This window comes from Thermobia domestica, chromosome 2 (genome assembly GCF_964235325.1).
Source record: "Thermobia domestica chromosome 2, izTheDome1.hap1.1, whole genome shotgun sequence".
Taxonomy (NCBI): domain Eukaryota; kingdom Metazoa; phylum Arthropoda; class Insecta; order Zygentoma; family Lepismatidae; genus Thermobia; species Thermobia domestica.
Window position 1 is genome coordinate 33,261,592 of NC_137455.1, and position 18,173 is coordinate 33,279,764.

The window sequence follows — 18,173 nt, forward strand, 5'->3', positions numbered from 1 at the left end:
AATCGACTAAGCGTCCTTAAGTTTACATTTCGCTTTCATCCTTAAATTTCCACTGAAACCGGAAGTAACAAAAATTCACTACAACTACCGGTTTCAATATTTATCAATATAGAGAGAAAACGATAAGAGAGAGCGAGAAATGTTTTTTTTATCGATTAATCGTTCTAAGAATTACCATGTGCTCTCTTAATTCTCTATTTAAAACTTGAAATCGCAGAAATCAACCATTTCCGGTGTAATGAAGGTCGCTATAGACTAAAAACGGTAATAGATAGCGATAAGTGGTTTCCTGTAATCAATTAAGTGTCCCAGGAATATGTTGCGTCTTCACTCTATTTTTTCTACTAAAACCGAAAGTGTTACAAATATGCTACCATTTCTGGTTTCAATATTATTTGAGAAAATATTATGCCATAAAAACCAAACTTCTTCATGTGGTATACACGTGATACTGTTACTTCTTCAGTTACTAATTATTTCAAATATCTAATCTAACATGCCTCTCAATAGACAATACCATAACAGCACTTTTGTGTATTTCTAATCTCCAGTTTTTTTTTTTTTTTTTTTTTTTTTTTTTTTTTTTTTTTTTTTTTGCAGGCTCCAAATTACTTGGAATAGGGGATTTTCCCCCTTAATCACATATTGATTACCCCTAAAGGAACGAGATCCCTGTTGCGGATACTTGTTTCTCATTTCAAACCATGTTTAGTGATAAAAAGTTAAAGTAGGCCTATGCTGTCAAATCCAATTGCAGTTTTGTGCTTTTATGTAATTTGATCTGATGGCTGTATTCCGAAACGAAATATGAAAACAATTCGTTTTTAGCTTCTGATTTTATACTAGGTGCCACAATATATACATGCTTTTCCCCAGTTTTCACTGTCTCCCAGTTTAATGCATCAATTTACAAATGCTTTTCTCCTGTTTATACTGTATTCCACTATAATACCACAATATACGCGTGCATTTCTCCTCTTTTCATTGTCTCCCAGTTTAATACCACAATATACACATGCTTTCCTCCTGTTTTCACTGTCTCCGAGTTTAATTATTTTATTGCATGTATAGTTTTCATACCTGTATCTTAATACCCTTCAGTTCGTCGTTGAAGGTAGCTTATTCCATTACGATATTATACTATATAATTACTTATAACGAAGTCATGTATGAATTTGCAAACATCTTACGTTTTACAGTAAAACTTGTCTTTAGCGGAATCGAACGGGACTCGCAAAAATTTCCATTAAGAATAAATTTCCGGTTACCGAAAGTAGACATAAAAAAAAAAATCACATATATAACGGACATGCCAAGATAAAATAATATACTGTACGTTCTACCAGGGACGTACGCAGGAATTTATTTCGAGAGGGGTCTAGAGCGTTTCGGGAGGGGTCCAAATACAATTTGAGGCTAAATTATATGAAAATGTCTAAAATTGCTCCTAAAAGTAGACTACATTTACAAAAAAAAAAAAAAAAAAAAAAGTCGGCATTTCCGGGGGATCCGGACCCCATGACCTACACCCTGCGTATGCCCCTGATTTCTAATGATACACGAAAACTTACAATGAACAGAAAAAAATAGTATACGCACTTTATATTTCCCATAGTCAAAGAGAGTTTTCTGTACACATTACTGCGTAACTGCTCGAATTTCCACAAACACTTTAACCTGGGAAACCACACTAAATATATCTTTGTCATTTTGACATAAGGCAAACTGTTGCACTTCCTTTAAACTTTCACCATCAATTTGCTAAGTCTTTACCCCACACTCTTCTTCCAGATGAATGTCATATTTCTCTTCTTCTTCTACCTTCTTTTTCAGATGTTCTGTATAATTTTCAATAAGGCATCTACATCCGTTGTGTCTGTTTTCGTTTGCACATCAGTATCTGTTTTACTGACAACATAGTCTATTGTGTATGTAGGGGAAAGTTGTACAAAATGGGGACCCTTATATATTTTAGTACATAAAACCAAAACTATCAATGATAAAATTGCTAGATGTAAATCAAAACATTCAGTGGAATGTTGGCTACCATGAAACAGGCCTTTTTGTATCATAAGAACGTTTATTTTAACAAAAAATAAGGAAAACTGAAAAAGGGTGAAAGTCCCCGTTTTATACTACTAGTCGGGTAAAATGGGGTTGCCTTTAAAAACTTACCAAATACTTTCAAAACTTACAAATATCTTGCTTAAAACTTTTTACGTCTTGTTTACAACTTGTTTATATCTTATACATATATCTAGTTTACAAATATATTATTTATAATTAATCAAAAAAAGAAATAAAAATGAGATTTTCGTACTAAATAAAACCAATTAGAAGTAAAATACTTTTGTCTAGTAAGCAACAATTTAAACTTTACGTGCTACAAAAGTCACAAACAGATATATCATCCTTTTCGTCCACGTTAGAACAGGCATCGTGTGCTCACCCATTGCAGCCAGAACACCTAATCCATCCTTCTTTTGCTTTCAAATGACTATAGAGTCTGTTGCAAAAAAAAAAAGAAAAAAGAAAAAAGAAAAAAAAACACCTGGGGAAAACAAACATGGCAGGCACAAAATTACCAGTCGCGAAGAAAGGTTAGGGTGCCTCAGAGAAAACCGTAAGCCAGTGTTTTCCAGCAATCTTCTTGTTCCTGTTAAACGAGTGGGAAATACGGTTTGCTTCAGTTAACTCAAACGCAAGAGAACGTGAATCGGTTAGTGTCAGGCCAAAAGGCTTTCTTCTAGTGTTAGTATGTGCTGGACTGTAATACGCAGCCTCAAGCGGACTGTAATACGCGAACTACAAGTAAATTGTAATGATGTTACATGTCGTATAAAATGAGGACGTCCCCAATTTGTACTACCTTCTATGTCCCCGTTTTGGCAGAATGTGACATACATGAAAAAACATGGCTTCCCTATGCTCATAGGTTATATAACTCAATAAGTGAAACGTGTAAACAATAGCTTAAATCTAATGAATACATTAGTGTATTTATCAAATTTATTTCTACATGTAATCAGGGAGTAAGTCAAATAGTACAAAGGCGACACATCGAAAAATATTTCGCCAAAAACTTCAAAGCAATACACATCTACACTAACTGTACAGTGATGTTTTTATTCCTGTCCAAAATGATGTAATCGTTGTCTTGAACAATAATGCATAGCCTTGCCGCTGTAAGCAGCGCCAATCATGTAGAAACACCATGTTCCCGTTTGAACCGCCGTCCCCGTTTTATACAACTCTTCCCTATATATATCTTATATCTCAATTGATGCCTAAAACATTCTAAATACTGCAATCCAGAACTTGATTTTCTTTTTTCGTTAAAAGGTTTTATTTTGATTTCCGTTGTCCGCGTAACATAGTTTCCGCTTAATAAAGGGAATTTAACACGTCTCTCGCCCCTATATTCAAGGGACCGTGAAATATTTATGTTTAAGACAAGTTTCCGTTTACTAAAGGGTCCGTTGAAGGCAGGTTTTACTGTACATATAGAATAAGTTTTACTCCTTGGGGTCACTATAGTTCAAACATAGAAATTTGTCCAACTTATAGAATAATAAATAATGTGTGTCTTATGGAAGAATACAGGTTCTATGAAAAGAGATCAACATAGGCAGCTGATCAATTTAGAGAGATTGCCAAGCTAACAAGTTCTACTGTATATATAAAAAAGTAGAAGTACTCTTGTGACTGCTTTTGTGTCTATATTGTAAGGATTCCCACATCACAACAAAAGCACATGTATAACGACACGTGCAATTATTTACAAAAGCAGACGATACACTAAAGAAAAAGACACAAAGGAAACCGAAGGAAGACGGACCACACGAAAGGATCCGAAGGAGGACGAGCCACACGAAGAGGATAAATAAAAGAGGGACCACGGAGGGATCTGGCATCAGTCGACCACTGATCGCAACCTACCCTAATAACCCTGGAGGCTGCTATGAAGCGAAGGGGGTTCTAACCACGACTAAACCCTGGAGGCTGCTATGAAGCGAAGAGGTTCACCTTAAACATTACCGTACCTCGTGAAGGCTGCTATGAGCTGAGATCTCCCAGAACCGCCTCCTTAAATAACCCTGGAAGCTGCTATGAAGCGAAGGGGTTACCCGTACAGGGCATTATAACCTACAAACCTTGGTCATTGTAGAGGCTTTGTTATAAGAACTTTTGTAGACACAAAAGAATTAATTTTACAATAAAATTGGTGAAGGGATAAATCTCGGTCCATTATTGACTCTACCCATAAAAACATTTCAATATATTTAGAGTATTCATTTTTAACGCGGGAGACCCTAGTTCGGTTCCTGGTGGGAGCTCGTATACCTTGAATCTCACGTTAATCACGTCTCCTATAGCCTTAGTGTCGAAAGGTAACTTGCAACAAACAATAAAAATAACTTGCTTAGTACTAGTTAGAATGTTATTAGTGTTCATAGGAAATAATTCTTTATGAGAAAATACAGCACATTATTACGTTGATTAGCTCCTGGGGTTTGTTGTTATATGATTCGTGTCTCAATTATTAATGAAGATAATTACACGAAAGCAAAGTCATTTTCTCTCAAATTAGACGAAGAAAAAATTAACTGGCGAAGAATCATGGCATATTACTTGAACGACCACCCATAACAAGAGATAAATCACTTCACAAAAAGTTTATGAACTATCTTTCATGAGGAGCGCTGTAATTCGTTTTTATTTCGTATCAAACAGTAGCTTGCTCTCTGTAGATTCATGTTTTTGTTTATACATTAGTTTTAAAATAACAAGGAAATGAAGAAGGGCAACATGTAACTTTTGGGCTTCTCGTCGCTGTGATACTTAACCAATATCAATATCACATCACGTGTACGCTATGTGACGGTTTTTGGTTTGTGTAGGCTGATATTTTCTCAATTAATTAAATTAATAGAACCGGAAGTTATAGTGGGTTTCTACCACTTCCAGATTTTTAGTAGAGATATTAGACTGGAGATGGAATATATTCTTGGATGTATTAATTGATTGCAGAAGACCGCTTCCCGCTATCTGTTACAGTTTTTTAATTGAACGGATGAGCGATGAACGTTGAATTACCCTCTTTCCTTGGAGCGCTTAATCGCTATACATTACCCCTTTTGGCTGTATAGTGTTCAACGTAAAAACAGAAAAAGTTCGTTTTTAGGACTTCCGGTTTGAATATCGCCTTTCTGAAAGAACTCGATTAATAAGTTTTCACCCTCTGCACCCTGACATTTGGTGATTATCACTGGCGTCTCTGGCATGTAAATTTTGGGGGGGACATAAAAAAAGCTATTTAAATGGTACTACCTAACCCAAGCTATGTATTATCTTTGATTCCATTTGTTACTTTCCCGGACCTCCTGAGAACTCCGAACTCTGTTATAATCGTTTCACAGCCTGAATATTATATTCCAAATACGGTCGTTAGTAAATAAATTAAATTAGAATAAAATATGGAATATTTTGTACTTCAAATTATTGGGGGGACGCGTCCCCCTCGTCCCCCCGCCAGAGACGCCCATGGTGATTATAATATATAACAGTGATCGAAGTGAGACAGTATGCATACCATACCGTCTCTGGTTTTTCAGTGGTGAAGGCATACCGCCTCTGGTTTTTCAATGATTAAAACAGACCACTGAAAAGTAGATGATCCTTTAAGAAATCCATTTTCATACACAGTAATTGAGAATAGCTTTGCACGTAAAAAGATTTTATTTCTTATCTAGAAATAATTTCTAAGTTGACAACACCGGCATTTTTGTTATCTTTTTCCTACCTTTTGTTTTTAAAATGAGGTGTCTTCAAAGAAGTTCACCAAGTTTATATTTCGATGTGCCATATCGAATAGTTTCTTTCTTATGTATGTATGTGTGTGTCTTCTTGCCTTAATGCATATAAATAGGAATGTCTGTATGTCCGTATTCCTGAAGGTTGTAAACATGAAATTTGATGTTTGGCCTACTAATTTAAAATAATAAGTAATATGTTTCGACGTTTCCTGAAAATCCATCTAGAAGAGAATTAAATGGGCGGGATATAAAAGGGGTGGGGATTACAATTAATGTAATAAATGGCCATATCTCATTCTCTTAAGGTTAGAGACATGAAATTTGATATTTAGACTTTTCATTTAAAGTAATTAAACACCCATCAAGCTTTCTTTTGTATTGACATAGAAGAGGAGAAAAGAGGGTGAGATGGAAAATAGGTCGGAGATTACAATTATTAAAAGAAGAGTCCACAACTCGGAATCTCTAAAACTTAGAAATTTGAAATGAAATTTGATATATATATATATATATATATATATATATATATATATATATATATATATATATATATATATATATTAATCGTAAGGTACATGCTTTAGGGTTTTTTGAAGTTTCTCTTAGAAGGAAAGAAAATGGACGGGACTGCAATTGTTATGATAAGATGGACATATCTCGAAATTCCTAAAGATTAGAGACATGTTAGGGATATGAAACTTGGTACGTAAACATCTTGTTCCCAACATGTGGGCATATGCAAGAGGATTACCAGAAATTTCGCATTTAACGAGGGAGGGAGAGCAAGTTCTACTTTTTCCCAATATTTAAAAACGTCTTCAAAGTTGTGAAAATCTTATCATCAGGGGAAAAGAGGGGATGAACCATTTGAAACGAATTTTTAAGCACAGTTACCACCTGAGCCGACATGGGATTTTCATTTTATTTTCATTGAAATGCATATTCTAAGGTGCAAAGGTGTTTAAATTTTTCTCAAAGAATAACGTCGTAAACAGTGGCGGCCGGTGGATTGTGGTTTCGGATGTTGCAGTACGAACGATCGGAGCAGTGTTTCTTTCAGAAACAACGTTCCGGGAGGGGACACACTTAGTATTCCAGGGGAACTAGGTCTATTTATTATTATATTATAGGCATATTATTTTGGTCTCCTGCGTGGGAGCACTCTGAGAGCTTCGGGGAGGCAGTGGTCCCCAAGCAAAAACATGTCTGGAAGAAACACTGGATCGGAGACAGAAGATATAAACTTGACTCATTGACTAATCAGTGTAACTTTAGATGCAAATGTTATGTGACGTGTTAAAAAAAATCTGTTGTAAAAATAAAAATAACTTTTGGCTTTTGTGTGTGTAAGTTATTAACAGAAGTCTTGGATAGAATTCATTGAGAGTTTGTAGGTTATTTACAGAATTATAGCATACACAACGCAGATAAAATCTAGTAACTAAAAACCATAACAGCTGATTCAAAATAAAATACAGCTGATACAAAAGCCAAAACAGTTGATACAAAAGAGATATATGAATCGCGAATGTCACATGTACACCAACACACACGTGCGTAAAAGAAAGACTACATTCCAAATAATCCGTCTTGGTTGTAAGCAATGCACGATGAACACAATATACTTCCACATGAGGCGAAACAATGCTTAGCACGTTGGCTGCCGTGTTGGGCCGATGGGCCCAACAGTGAACTTTTTTACTGCGCCACGTTGGTCCGACGGGACCAACATTGTAATATTGAGTTTATGACTCTATTCCCAGCCGTTGGCTCACAACTAAAGTTACTTATTCGTGCTGTCGGACCAATACGGCACACGAAAGTATACCGGAACTAATGGCCTGTGAAAAAGTTTTTTGCTTACTAACTTTATGGGAGGAGGATTATAGCAACCAGTGAATATTTCAGTGAGAGTTACATAATACTGCATCATTAGCGGCTGGGGCCCAACCAGCTAATTTTGGCCAGCAGTTAACGTGTTTTAAGAATGTCATACGTTCTGGAAAGCAAACTTTGAAACCCGCCAGATGTAGGATCAGCATGTCAGAAGCCAAATTCAAAGAACGTCAAAACAAACAGCATTGCCAGTTCTACACCAAGAAATGTTTTCTGGGAGGGTGCAATTTATTTGAGGGGTTCCAATACGTCTATGTAATATCGAACGTCGTCTTATTCTGCACCCGAAAAGATTAGTAATTCTTACTACTGTCATCTATATTTTTACAAAATATGATAAATTATTTTTATAAGAAAAGAAAGAGTACATGATGAGGCGTAAAATAAAATATTTAGCCTACATCAATCATTCCTCTGTTATATAAGTATATGCCTACAAATGTTAGTCGAGGAACGAATTTTTTAGGAGGTATGGACCCGGTGGACCATTCTCGCGGCTGCGCCCCTGAACATTGATAAGCAGTTCTAAATTCAATGTTGCGTTTCCCATCATACAGTTTTATGTGGAAAGTCATCAAGAGTATAAAATATAGTACATTTATTTTATAAAACAAACTATAAAATAAAATACTATCTGCAGAGGGGGAGATTCTATATATTGATTTATTAATATCTGGTTCACAAATTATTGAACAAGAAGCCTTCATTAAACTAAGAATTAACTTGTAAATGCGTGTTTACTTTCGTTTGTTTTCTGCTCTACTACATATTTTCTTTCTTATTTTGTAATTCTGCAATCACTTTTTTTTTTTTTAATTGTCATTATATTGGTTTGCTTCAGTATAGTCCTAACTTTAAAATATGAATGCATAAAAATAAATTCCATTTGTAATTGGTAGTGAAATAAAATTCAGAAATCTTATTTAGCGTGTAAAACCTTCTCGTTCACTGCAAACCGTGCCGTGTTGTTGCAGAAGCACTGCAACGACCAGAGCCTTTAACTTCTGAGATAGGGGAAAAGCGACTTAACATTCGCTCCAATTCCCGTGCTGAAGGAATCTAGTCGTTGTATGCTCGCTGCAACGCAATATAAATTAGAGACTCTGTGACGGATTGTTTTTCGCTTTTTAAAACGGATTAATGAATTATACAGTTATAGAAGTAAAAAATATGTTATTTAAAGTATATAAGGGAGTATTAGAAAGTAGTTTTTTTCTGTCTATTGCTGCTATTGGTAATAACATTTTTTTCTTGAAATACTTTGGTCGTTGCGCAACGCTGTAACACTAACACTAGCCGCCACTGGCCGTAAATGTACTCTTGCCAGGCGAAGGACGGAAGCAAAGACTAAAACATGAGATGCAAGGAAATAGGCCGGGCAAATGTTGGGATATGGGGGCCAAGCAACCAGCTAGTCGAAGGCTAGTAATAGTATAGATATCAAAATATTTTAAACTACCTCAAACCAATATAATTATGAACTTTTCAAATGCAGTTACTAGTACAATACTGATCAGTGGCATTGTCAGAAACATATCAGGGGGTCATTAATAATTGCATTAGCGCTGGGTCGGATCTAATATCTGCCTCCCCTAGACCGAAAGGTGTTTTCCGCCCTTCATCCTAATGTACAAAATTTTATCACGATAGAAAATTAAAAATGAACTATTTTATGCATATCTTTATTTCAACACTTTTGTATAAATCTTAATGAATTTTGGTATGAAGATTAGGTGATGTGAAATGTACATGCACATCAGCACAACAGCGTTACGCATCCACCCCTACGCAACTTTCAACTGCAGGTACAACGATAAATTTTGATTCACTTTCAACCAATGATTAACCTAACAGGCTTATTAGCGTCTAGTGAGCCTAGTATTAAATCCCACCCAGCACTGTATATAGCAAGCATTATGTGGCGTCACTGGCTGAAATGTAGGGCATATGCATATGATCAGGCAGTACTTCATGTGATCTTGCGACACGAAGTTTAGTATTTTCCTAAAGTACACAGAGGTGAAACGAATCTCAGGAGAGACAAATAAGAAAGTTGCCATATTCTTTTCGGCTTTCTTTAGTTACACAGTATAGAAACAGTGATGAAATTTGGCAACAGGTACGGTACGAAATTAAACTTCCTAATGATATAGCCCATGAAAGCCTATGTTGTTATGTTATCTCCCATGAAGATCATGTCATTAGGTATCTGCTTACCATTTTACACACTCTATTAGAATATTGGAAAATATAAACAATCTAGATTCATTAAAAAGATATATATATATTAAGAATTGTCATTTTATAATTGTTAAATTGAAACGATGTATAACACAAAGAAACATACTTGTAGTAACCAGTAACCGTTTCCTGTACGTATTACCTACCAATTTAATGATGATAGACTGACGTATATTTTCTAGAAATTCTCTGTAATTATTCAAAACTACAACAAAATTATACAAAATTACTTTGTTAATTTTATTTCTTTTGTATTTAATGTCCAGTTTCTACACGAATTTATGTATAAGATAACGTGTATCTACAGTTTAATACAGGACCCGCACCACTTTTGCTCTTACCGGGGATTTAACCCGGTTCTCTCGCCTCGAATATTATTAACCATTTAGCCAACAAGAAGCTCAATATCAGTACGACGACAGAATTAGTATATCAGAGAAGTACTTACAGGAGCCTTCTTGAACACAAGCGTCTGTAGCTTTCCCTCGAAGTCGGTGATGGAGAATTCCACTGTTTCCTTCCTAGGATTGAGCGTGATAAGGAACTGCGGCCTGTTCTGGATGTCGGAAATACGAATAATATGCCAAGGGCTTTTCGGCAGTTTCCTCGTACGGAATGTGCAGATAAAACTGAACTGTTCGGGAAGTCCCAGTGGGAAGATGTCTCTGTAATGAGAATAATGGTAATAATTATATTAAACTCTGCATTTGTTTCAGGATTACAGAGTAACACACTCACAAAAATTAACATTGGATGTATATACCATTATATTGCATTGCATTTATATTTGTATTACGTATATATACCTAGGTATTAATAAAATAAGTTCACTTCAGAAGTATTTTTCTATAATTTGTATGTATCTTTTTAAAAAAGAATCTAGGCTACAGAAAGAGAAGGAAATATAGGGAAAAGGCGTATATATAACGATAATCATGCCTGTTGTTCTGTATGGTTGCAACATGGTCGCTTACTCTGAGGGAAGAACATAGACTGAAAGTATTTGAGAACAAGATCCTGAGAAGAATATTCGGACCCAAGAGGAACGGGAATGTGGAATGGCGGAAACTTCATAACGAGGAACTATATAATTTATACGGTTTACCCAACATTGTTAGGGCCGTCAAGCCTAGGAGGCTTAGGTGGGAAGGTCATGTAGCTAGAATGGAAGAAAGTAGAAACGCTTTCAAAGTCTTGACTGGAAGACCCATCGGGAAACGACCATTAGGAAGACCTAGGCGCAGATGGGAGGACAATATTAAGATGGATCTCGCAGAGATAGGAATACAAAGTAGAAACTGGATCCAATTAGCTAAGGATAGAAGTCAGTGGAGAGCTTTCGTGGATGCGGGCTCCATAGGGCATAGAGTTATATATATATATATATATATATATATATATATATATATATTACAAATAGAAATTACTAACGAATTGACAGCAGCCTGTCTGCGGAAAACTTAAGACAAAAAGAATTATGTTACGGATCTTCATTCATTTTCTGCAGATTACACAACAAAACATGGAAAGATGAATCACCCGCAAAGATAAGAAAAGAATCACATGAACCACAACGGTGATAGGGGTGACAGATATTGTCATGAAAATGAAGGCGCTGAAGTGATAGTGGGTTGAATATTTTGTAAGAAGAAATGATAATCGGTGGACAAAGGTAATTCTTGACCGTAGACCAAGAGACAAGAAAAAACATAGGAATCTTTCTCATACAAGTGGTATTACGAAATCATGGTACGATGTGGAGTAACGTGCAAGAAAATTGCCCAAGATAAATAGCAATGGGGAAGACTTGGGGAAATCCTAATCCTGTTGTAAATTTAGTCTACAAATAATTCAGATATCTAACCAGAAAAAGACCTGATAGTGAATCGAAGATGTGTCGAATCGTCTGGACTATTCACTTAATGTTTTAGCTGTGTCTCCCAATGGTGCAAGTTGGAAAATTCCATATTTCACTAATTATAAGAAATCAGACAGGAAGAGCTACTACTTATATGCCTGGTCAGCACGGAAACTTTGGAAAAATACCTTAAACTTCTTTTACCAATCATGATAAGTCACAGTAAGCCAAGACTAATTCTCTGGAAGCTGAATTGTGTCTGCAAAAGGCAAAGTTCACAATCACGTGCAAGAGGGGGATACTCAGAATCTCCGGAGATAGGGGTTAGATTGCCATTTAGAACTGACTATGGCTATATACAGGGTGTTTCAAAACAACATCGACAACGGTTGGGAAGTGATTCCTGACACCGAGATAAGACAAAAAGTATAGACCAACCTGGCTGCACAAATGCTTCCTTTCGGAGTTATAGGCTGCCGAAAACGCAAAGAAATGAACTTTAAAGGTCCATAGCTCCAAAATTATGGGACCTACCGTAGTCGGGTCAAGACTTCACTTAGGAACTGATACGTGCGCCATCCAAAAATAAATGTTTCAAACTCCTAAATACTTACGCAGCAATTTTTATAGACAGAGTTTGGCTACGGGAATATAATTTGAAGTGCTCACCACCTACTTCTTTAAAAGCTGTTGCGGAAGTACAGCAGGATTCTGAAACTTGGACATTTGTATACGGCACATAGTAGCTCCTAAGTGAAGTTTTGACCTGATTACGGTAGGTTCCATAGTTTTGGAGCTATGGACCTTTAAAAATGATTTTTTTCACGTTTTCGGCAGCCTATAACTCCGAAAGTAGGCATTTGTGCACCCAGGTTGGTCTATATTTTTTGTCTTATCTTGGTGTCAGGAATCACCTCCCAAACATTGTCGGTGTTGGTTTGAAACACTCTGTATAATGCAAGCTCTCTCTCATCAGAGGCAAGATTTCAGGAGTTGGTAAAACAGCTACATAAGATCAACTGGAGCATTCGTGGATGAAGAAGAAAAGGAGAAAAACTAATCGAATTGAAGAGTGGGCATCTATTCTATTACGAATCAGAATGTGACAAGACCACCGGCGTCGGGTTTCTCATCAATAAAAAACTAAAAGAAGATGTCTTGGAGATAAGTGTTACTTGTAGTCGAGTAACAAGGCTTGTTGCCAAACTCTCTCAAAGATATACACGAAAAGTGATTCAAGTGTATGCTCTCAAACCAAACCATTCGAAAGAGAAAGTGGAAGAATTCTACGAAGAAATTATAGAGTTTAAGAACAGACCACATAATTATATTAAAGTTATCCTAGGAGATTTCAACAGAAAAATAGAGCCAAACGAAAACTTAATAACAATTTTGGGATATGGTGAACGAGATGAACGTGCAAACCTTTTTCGCCGAAGTCGAGCAGATGTAGTTCCATCGTCAAGAAAAAACCGCACAGAAATATATTCAGAGCGAATGACATGTGAAATTGGCTATATAATATCAAATAGGAGGTATGTTATTGCAGATTGCAATATTCTGATCAGATACAACAAAGGAAGTGATGATCTAATGGCAAGATGTAAGCTTCACGTGACGATCAAACTGAAGAAAACTAAGTTTGTACTTTGTAGTAGGACAGGAACGCATAGAGAGGAATGTTCTTCAAGGATAACGTAAACATATTTCAGCTGGAACTTAAAAAAAAAAAGTTTTGCCGCATTCAAGAGGATATGGACATTTTGGAAGCTAACAGGAAGCTTACAGGAAATTCTTACATATACAGCTACGAGAGTAAGAAATATTCCGACGAAGAAGAATGAGGAGAGAATCTGAAGAAACAAGGGATCTGATGGAAAAGACAAGAAAAATTAAGATTAAGAGTGATAATGTGACGTCCAAAATAGAATATGTAGAAGTTTGCAAGACAATGCAGAAATGTATTATAGAAGATATACGAAAGATCAAAGGCACCTCGTACGAAAAAGAATTGAAGACAACAAAGACCTTAAGAAGGCAATATAGAATCTTAATAATGGACGCAAATAGTACTGAACAGAGAGAATGGCACATCCATTAAAAATCTCGAAGAAACACTAAAGTAGATTCACCTATTCTACTGCAAGTTATATCCAAGTGTTGAAAAGAAGCGAAGATAAAGAGAAAACAGATATGCTCAGCCGGTGCTGTAAGAAGAAGTTATATACAGATGATGATCAGAAAAATGGAAACACCTGTAGTTGGCAACACGTCAGATGTATGGGTTAGCAGTGGTGTCGTGGCGCCCGCAGCGCCAAACCGCTGGTGGTGGTGTGTTAGGTCGGTCTCCATACTACGTCAGGCGCAGTGGAACAGCAGTGTCCAGTGGCTGTAGCAGACGGAGGTAGTGTAAAATAGGAGACCTCTCAGAGTTTCAAAGAGGGCAAATTGTTGGTGCGCGGTTATGTGGAGTGAGTGTGACGGCAGTGGCTACTGTGTTAGGTGTGTCGCGTGGGACAATGTCGAAGGTAGTGCTCTCAAACGGGTCGGGTTGACCCGACCCGACCCGTGACCCGACCCGACCCGAGTCGGGTCGGGTCAGCTCGGGTCGGGTTACGGGTCGGGTCGGGTCAGGTCAGCTCGGGTCGGGTTGTCGGGTCGGGTCAGTCGGGTCAGCTCGGGTCGGGTTATCGGGTCGGGTCACTCGGGTCGGGTTGTCGGGTCGGGTCAGTCGGGTCAGCTCGGGTCGGGTTATCGGGTCGGGTCACTCGGGTCGGGTTGTCGGGTCGGGTCAGTCGGGTCAGCTCGGGTCGGGTTGTCGGGTCGGTTTATTCGGGTCGGGTTGTCGGGTCGGGTCAATCGGGTCATCTCGGGTCGGGTTGTCGGGTCGGGTTATTCGGGTCGGGTTGTCGGGTCGGGTCAATCGGGTCAGCTCGGGTCGGGTTATCGGGTCGGGTCAGTCGGGTCGGGTTATCGGGTCGGGTCAGTCGGGTCGGGTTGTCGGGTCGGGTCAGTCGGGTCAGTTCACTTTGGTCAACTAAGTTTAGGTTGAGCTTAAACTCGGCTGGAGTCGAAAACTGCTGTTTTACACTAGCTGCCTAATTAAAAATAGCAATTTTCAATTTATTTTATAGAAGCCATAAATGTATTTTGAACACTTGCAGCTAGTGTTTTTATGGTAAATGCTTATTTTTGTACTTGTGTGTACTTTAATTTTTAAATGTGGAAGATTGATTTTACCAATCGACTGTAATATTAATATCTACGCCAATATGGAGTCTGGATTTAGAACAAAACTAGAAATTGTTTAAGCAAGGCCAAAAGAAAGATTAGATATGGACAACCAAGCCCAAGCAGGGCCGCGGTAGCTCAGTGGTAGAGAATTCATCTCTGGTGCATGGTGTCCATGGTTCGATCCCAGCTTGTGTTAAGTAGGCTTTGTGGTGGAGAAACGCCGTGTAGTGGGTTTTCTCTGGGTTCTCCTGTTTCCTCCCACTTTCTTCATTCCACCATTTCATTCATTTCTCATGGTCACCATATCCCTTAGCCTCGAAGCAGAATCGAGGGACCTTAAACTCAGGGGTGTAGCCAAGGGGGAACCATCGTGTCCAGGCCCCCCAAATGGTTTCCTTCTCCCCCCCCTCAAATGACCAGCTTTAAAAACATCATAGTAAAATTATCTCGCTTCCTTCATTTAAAAGTAACAAAGTTATTGACAATTAATAATTTACGGTAAAATAGTATGGAGAAATATTGTTTTTCCATACCGATCGAAAAATAGGATACATTTTTGTGACAGCAGATTACACAATTTACTGCGATTTATATTTGACAGTTTAAAGACAAACATTTTAACAAGGTATTATAAATACAGCCATAAAACAAAGGTACTAAACTGATTTGTAAGTACATTATATTTTTATATGCTTTAACAAGTATTTTAAAAGACAGAGAATGGAAAATTTGGTGAGAAACAATGTTTTTATTCAGTTTGGATTTCATTCGCTCTCATTTATTTCTACTCACAAGTAAACCTTACGTTTGGGTGAATCGAGTTGCTGACTGAGACACATATGAGAAAGTAGTACTAAATGTGGTCAGTATTTCAGTGAAGTTGTAGGTGCGAAGCTCCAGGGGTTTAGGAGATACAGCTACCAGAACATCACATGGAAGTACAGAATAGTTTTCATACAGTTGGAGGTAAAAGCTCTGTAAGACCTCTTGTAACGACAAAAGGTGAATAACAAATATATGGGCACATATTAGGACTAGGGGGAAGTCATATAGTAAGGGTATACCTGACGGCGGCCATCTTGAAATCCGCCATTTTGAATTAAGGTTAAGTTTTTAAAATAGGAATAGGGTCATGTGATATATGATTTAAGGCTCAAATTTAATCAGAAGAACAATGATGACGATAATTTTGATTTACGCGCAATTGGTAAAAAGTTACAGGGAAATTAAATATTGTTGCAGTATATGTATTAGTCCTTTACTCCACTTTGTAAATTTTATGTTAATGATAATAATTAAATAAAAAGCATGTGGATAAATATTAGGTCTATGGTAAGAGTTGCCTTAATGGCGGCCATGTTCAAATCAGCCATTTTGAATCAGACAAAAGTTTTAAACGAAACGCATGACAGTGACACCTTATTAATAGCAAATTTTACCATAAATCCAACGGTATAACCATTTTTGCTTTATCATTAATCAGCATTAATTATCGCATCAACAAGTTTCTAATTTAAGTAAAAAACACCAAAGTGGAATTGAGTCATAATTGAACTTGGGTCTTTCTTCCAGAAAAGTCCTCAATTAGTACAATCAATATGTAGTTCAGAAAAGAGTGCATGACTTGCACAAATGCTCTGCTCACAGTGAGCACACCTGACAAATTCAATCGAGTTACACTTGACATTTGTCGTTAACAATTTCGTCAAAGCAGCAGTCGTAAGGAGCGATCCATTTAATTTTGTGCTGGTTAATGATAAAGCAAAAATGGTTATACCGTTGGAGTTATGGTAAAATTTGCTATTAATAAGGTGTCACTTTTATGCGTTTTGTTTAAAACTTTTGTCTGATTCAAAATGGCGGATTTGAACATGGCCGCCATCAAGGCAACTCTTACCATAGGCCTAATATTTATCCACCTGCTTTTTATTTAATTATTATCATTAACACAAAATTTACAAGGTGGGGTAAAGGATTAATACGTATGCTGCAACAATATTTAATTTCCCTGTAACTTTTTACCAATTGCGCGTAAATCAAAATTAACGTCACCATTGTTCTTCTGATTAAATTTGAGCCTTAAATCATGTATCACATGACCCTATTCCTATTTTAAAAACTTAACCTTAATTCAAAATGGCGGATTTCAAGATGGCCGCCGTCAGGTATACCCTTACTATATGACTTCCCCCTAGTCCTAATATGTGCCCATATATTTGTTATTCACCTTTTGTCGTTACAAGAGGTCTTACAGAGCTTTTACCTCAAACTGTATGAAGACTATTCTGTACTTCCATGTGATGTTCTGGTAGCTGTATCTCCTAAACCCCTGGAGCTTCGCACCTACAACTTCACTGAAATACTGACCACATTTAGTACTACTTTCTCATATGTGTCTCAGTCAGCAACTCGATTCACCCAAACGTAAGGTTTACTTGTCAGTGTAATAAAATAATTGTTTTTTTTTTGTTTTTTTTTTTTTTAGTCACGAATAATAAATAAATATTTTTGTCAGGAAACTATAAAGAAATTAAGTGAAATTTAAAGAAAATCAATCTCGTGTACATAGGTTCTGTATACAAGGTCTTAAATTTAAATAAAAAGGTAACCAAGAAAAGTTTTGTTGCTTTTTCACCCACCACATTCGAACATCGATACGTCACCTAACCTGGAAGATCAAAAATAGTCCCCATCAACATCGACGACCTTCTGAAAACGTTCTGGAAGGCCATGGAATTCATCGCGGTAGAAGTTGGTGGGCCGTGAAACGAAGAAGGTATCAGGTGCATTTTGGACTTTTACTAGGGATTTGAATTGGCGGCCTCTAAGGTGATTGTCCAAAGAATGGAACAGGTAATAATCGGACGGTGCAATACCCGGGGAATATAGTGGTTGCAATATTGTTTCCCATCCAAGGCGGAGAATGGTGTCCTGAGTCATCCTAGCCACGTGGGACTTAGCGTTGTCCCGTAAACGAGGACCCATTTGCAATTCAGGAGTGATGGCTCCAGAGTTTTGAGTTTTTGTTGAGCACAGCCCAACTGCTGACACTACACAGTTGCATTGATACTCTGACCAGCTGGTAGCAGTTCCCGATGCACGATGCACCAAACACACAGAAGGACCTT

General features: G+C 37.3%; 1 protein-coding gene across 11 annotated transcripts in view; it reads right to left on the minus strand.

Annotated features, from left to right (window-relative positions):
* LOC145671339 (uncharacterized) overlaps positions 1 to 18,173 on the minus strand; it is a 530,261-nt gene that overhangs the window by 194,368 nt on the left and 317,720 nt on the right. For all 11 annotated transcript variants that reach the window (XM_081740371.1, XM_081740381.1, XM_081740409.1 and 8 more), the window contains one exon: positions 10,402 to 10,618. In XM_081740371.1, coding sequence (XP_081596497.1) covers positions 10,402 to 10,618 — 217 coding nt within the window. The remainder of the gene's footprint in view (positions 1 to 10,401; positions 10,619 to 18,173) is intronic.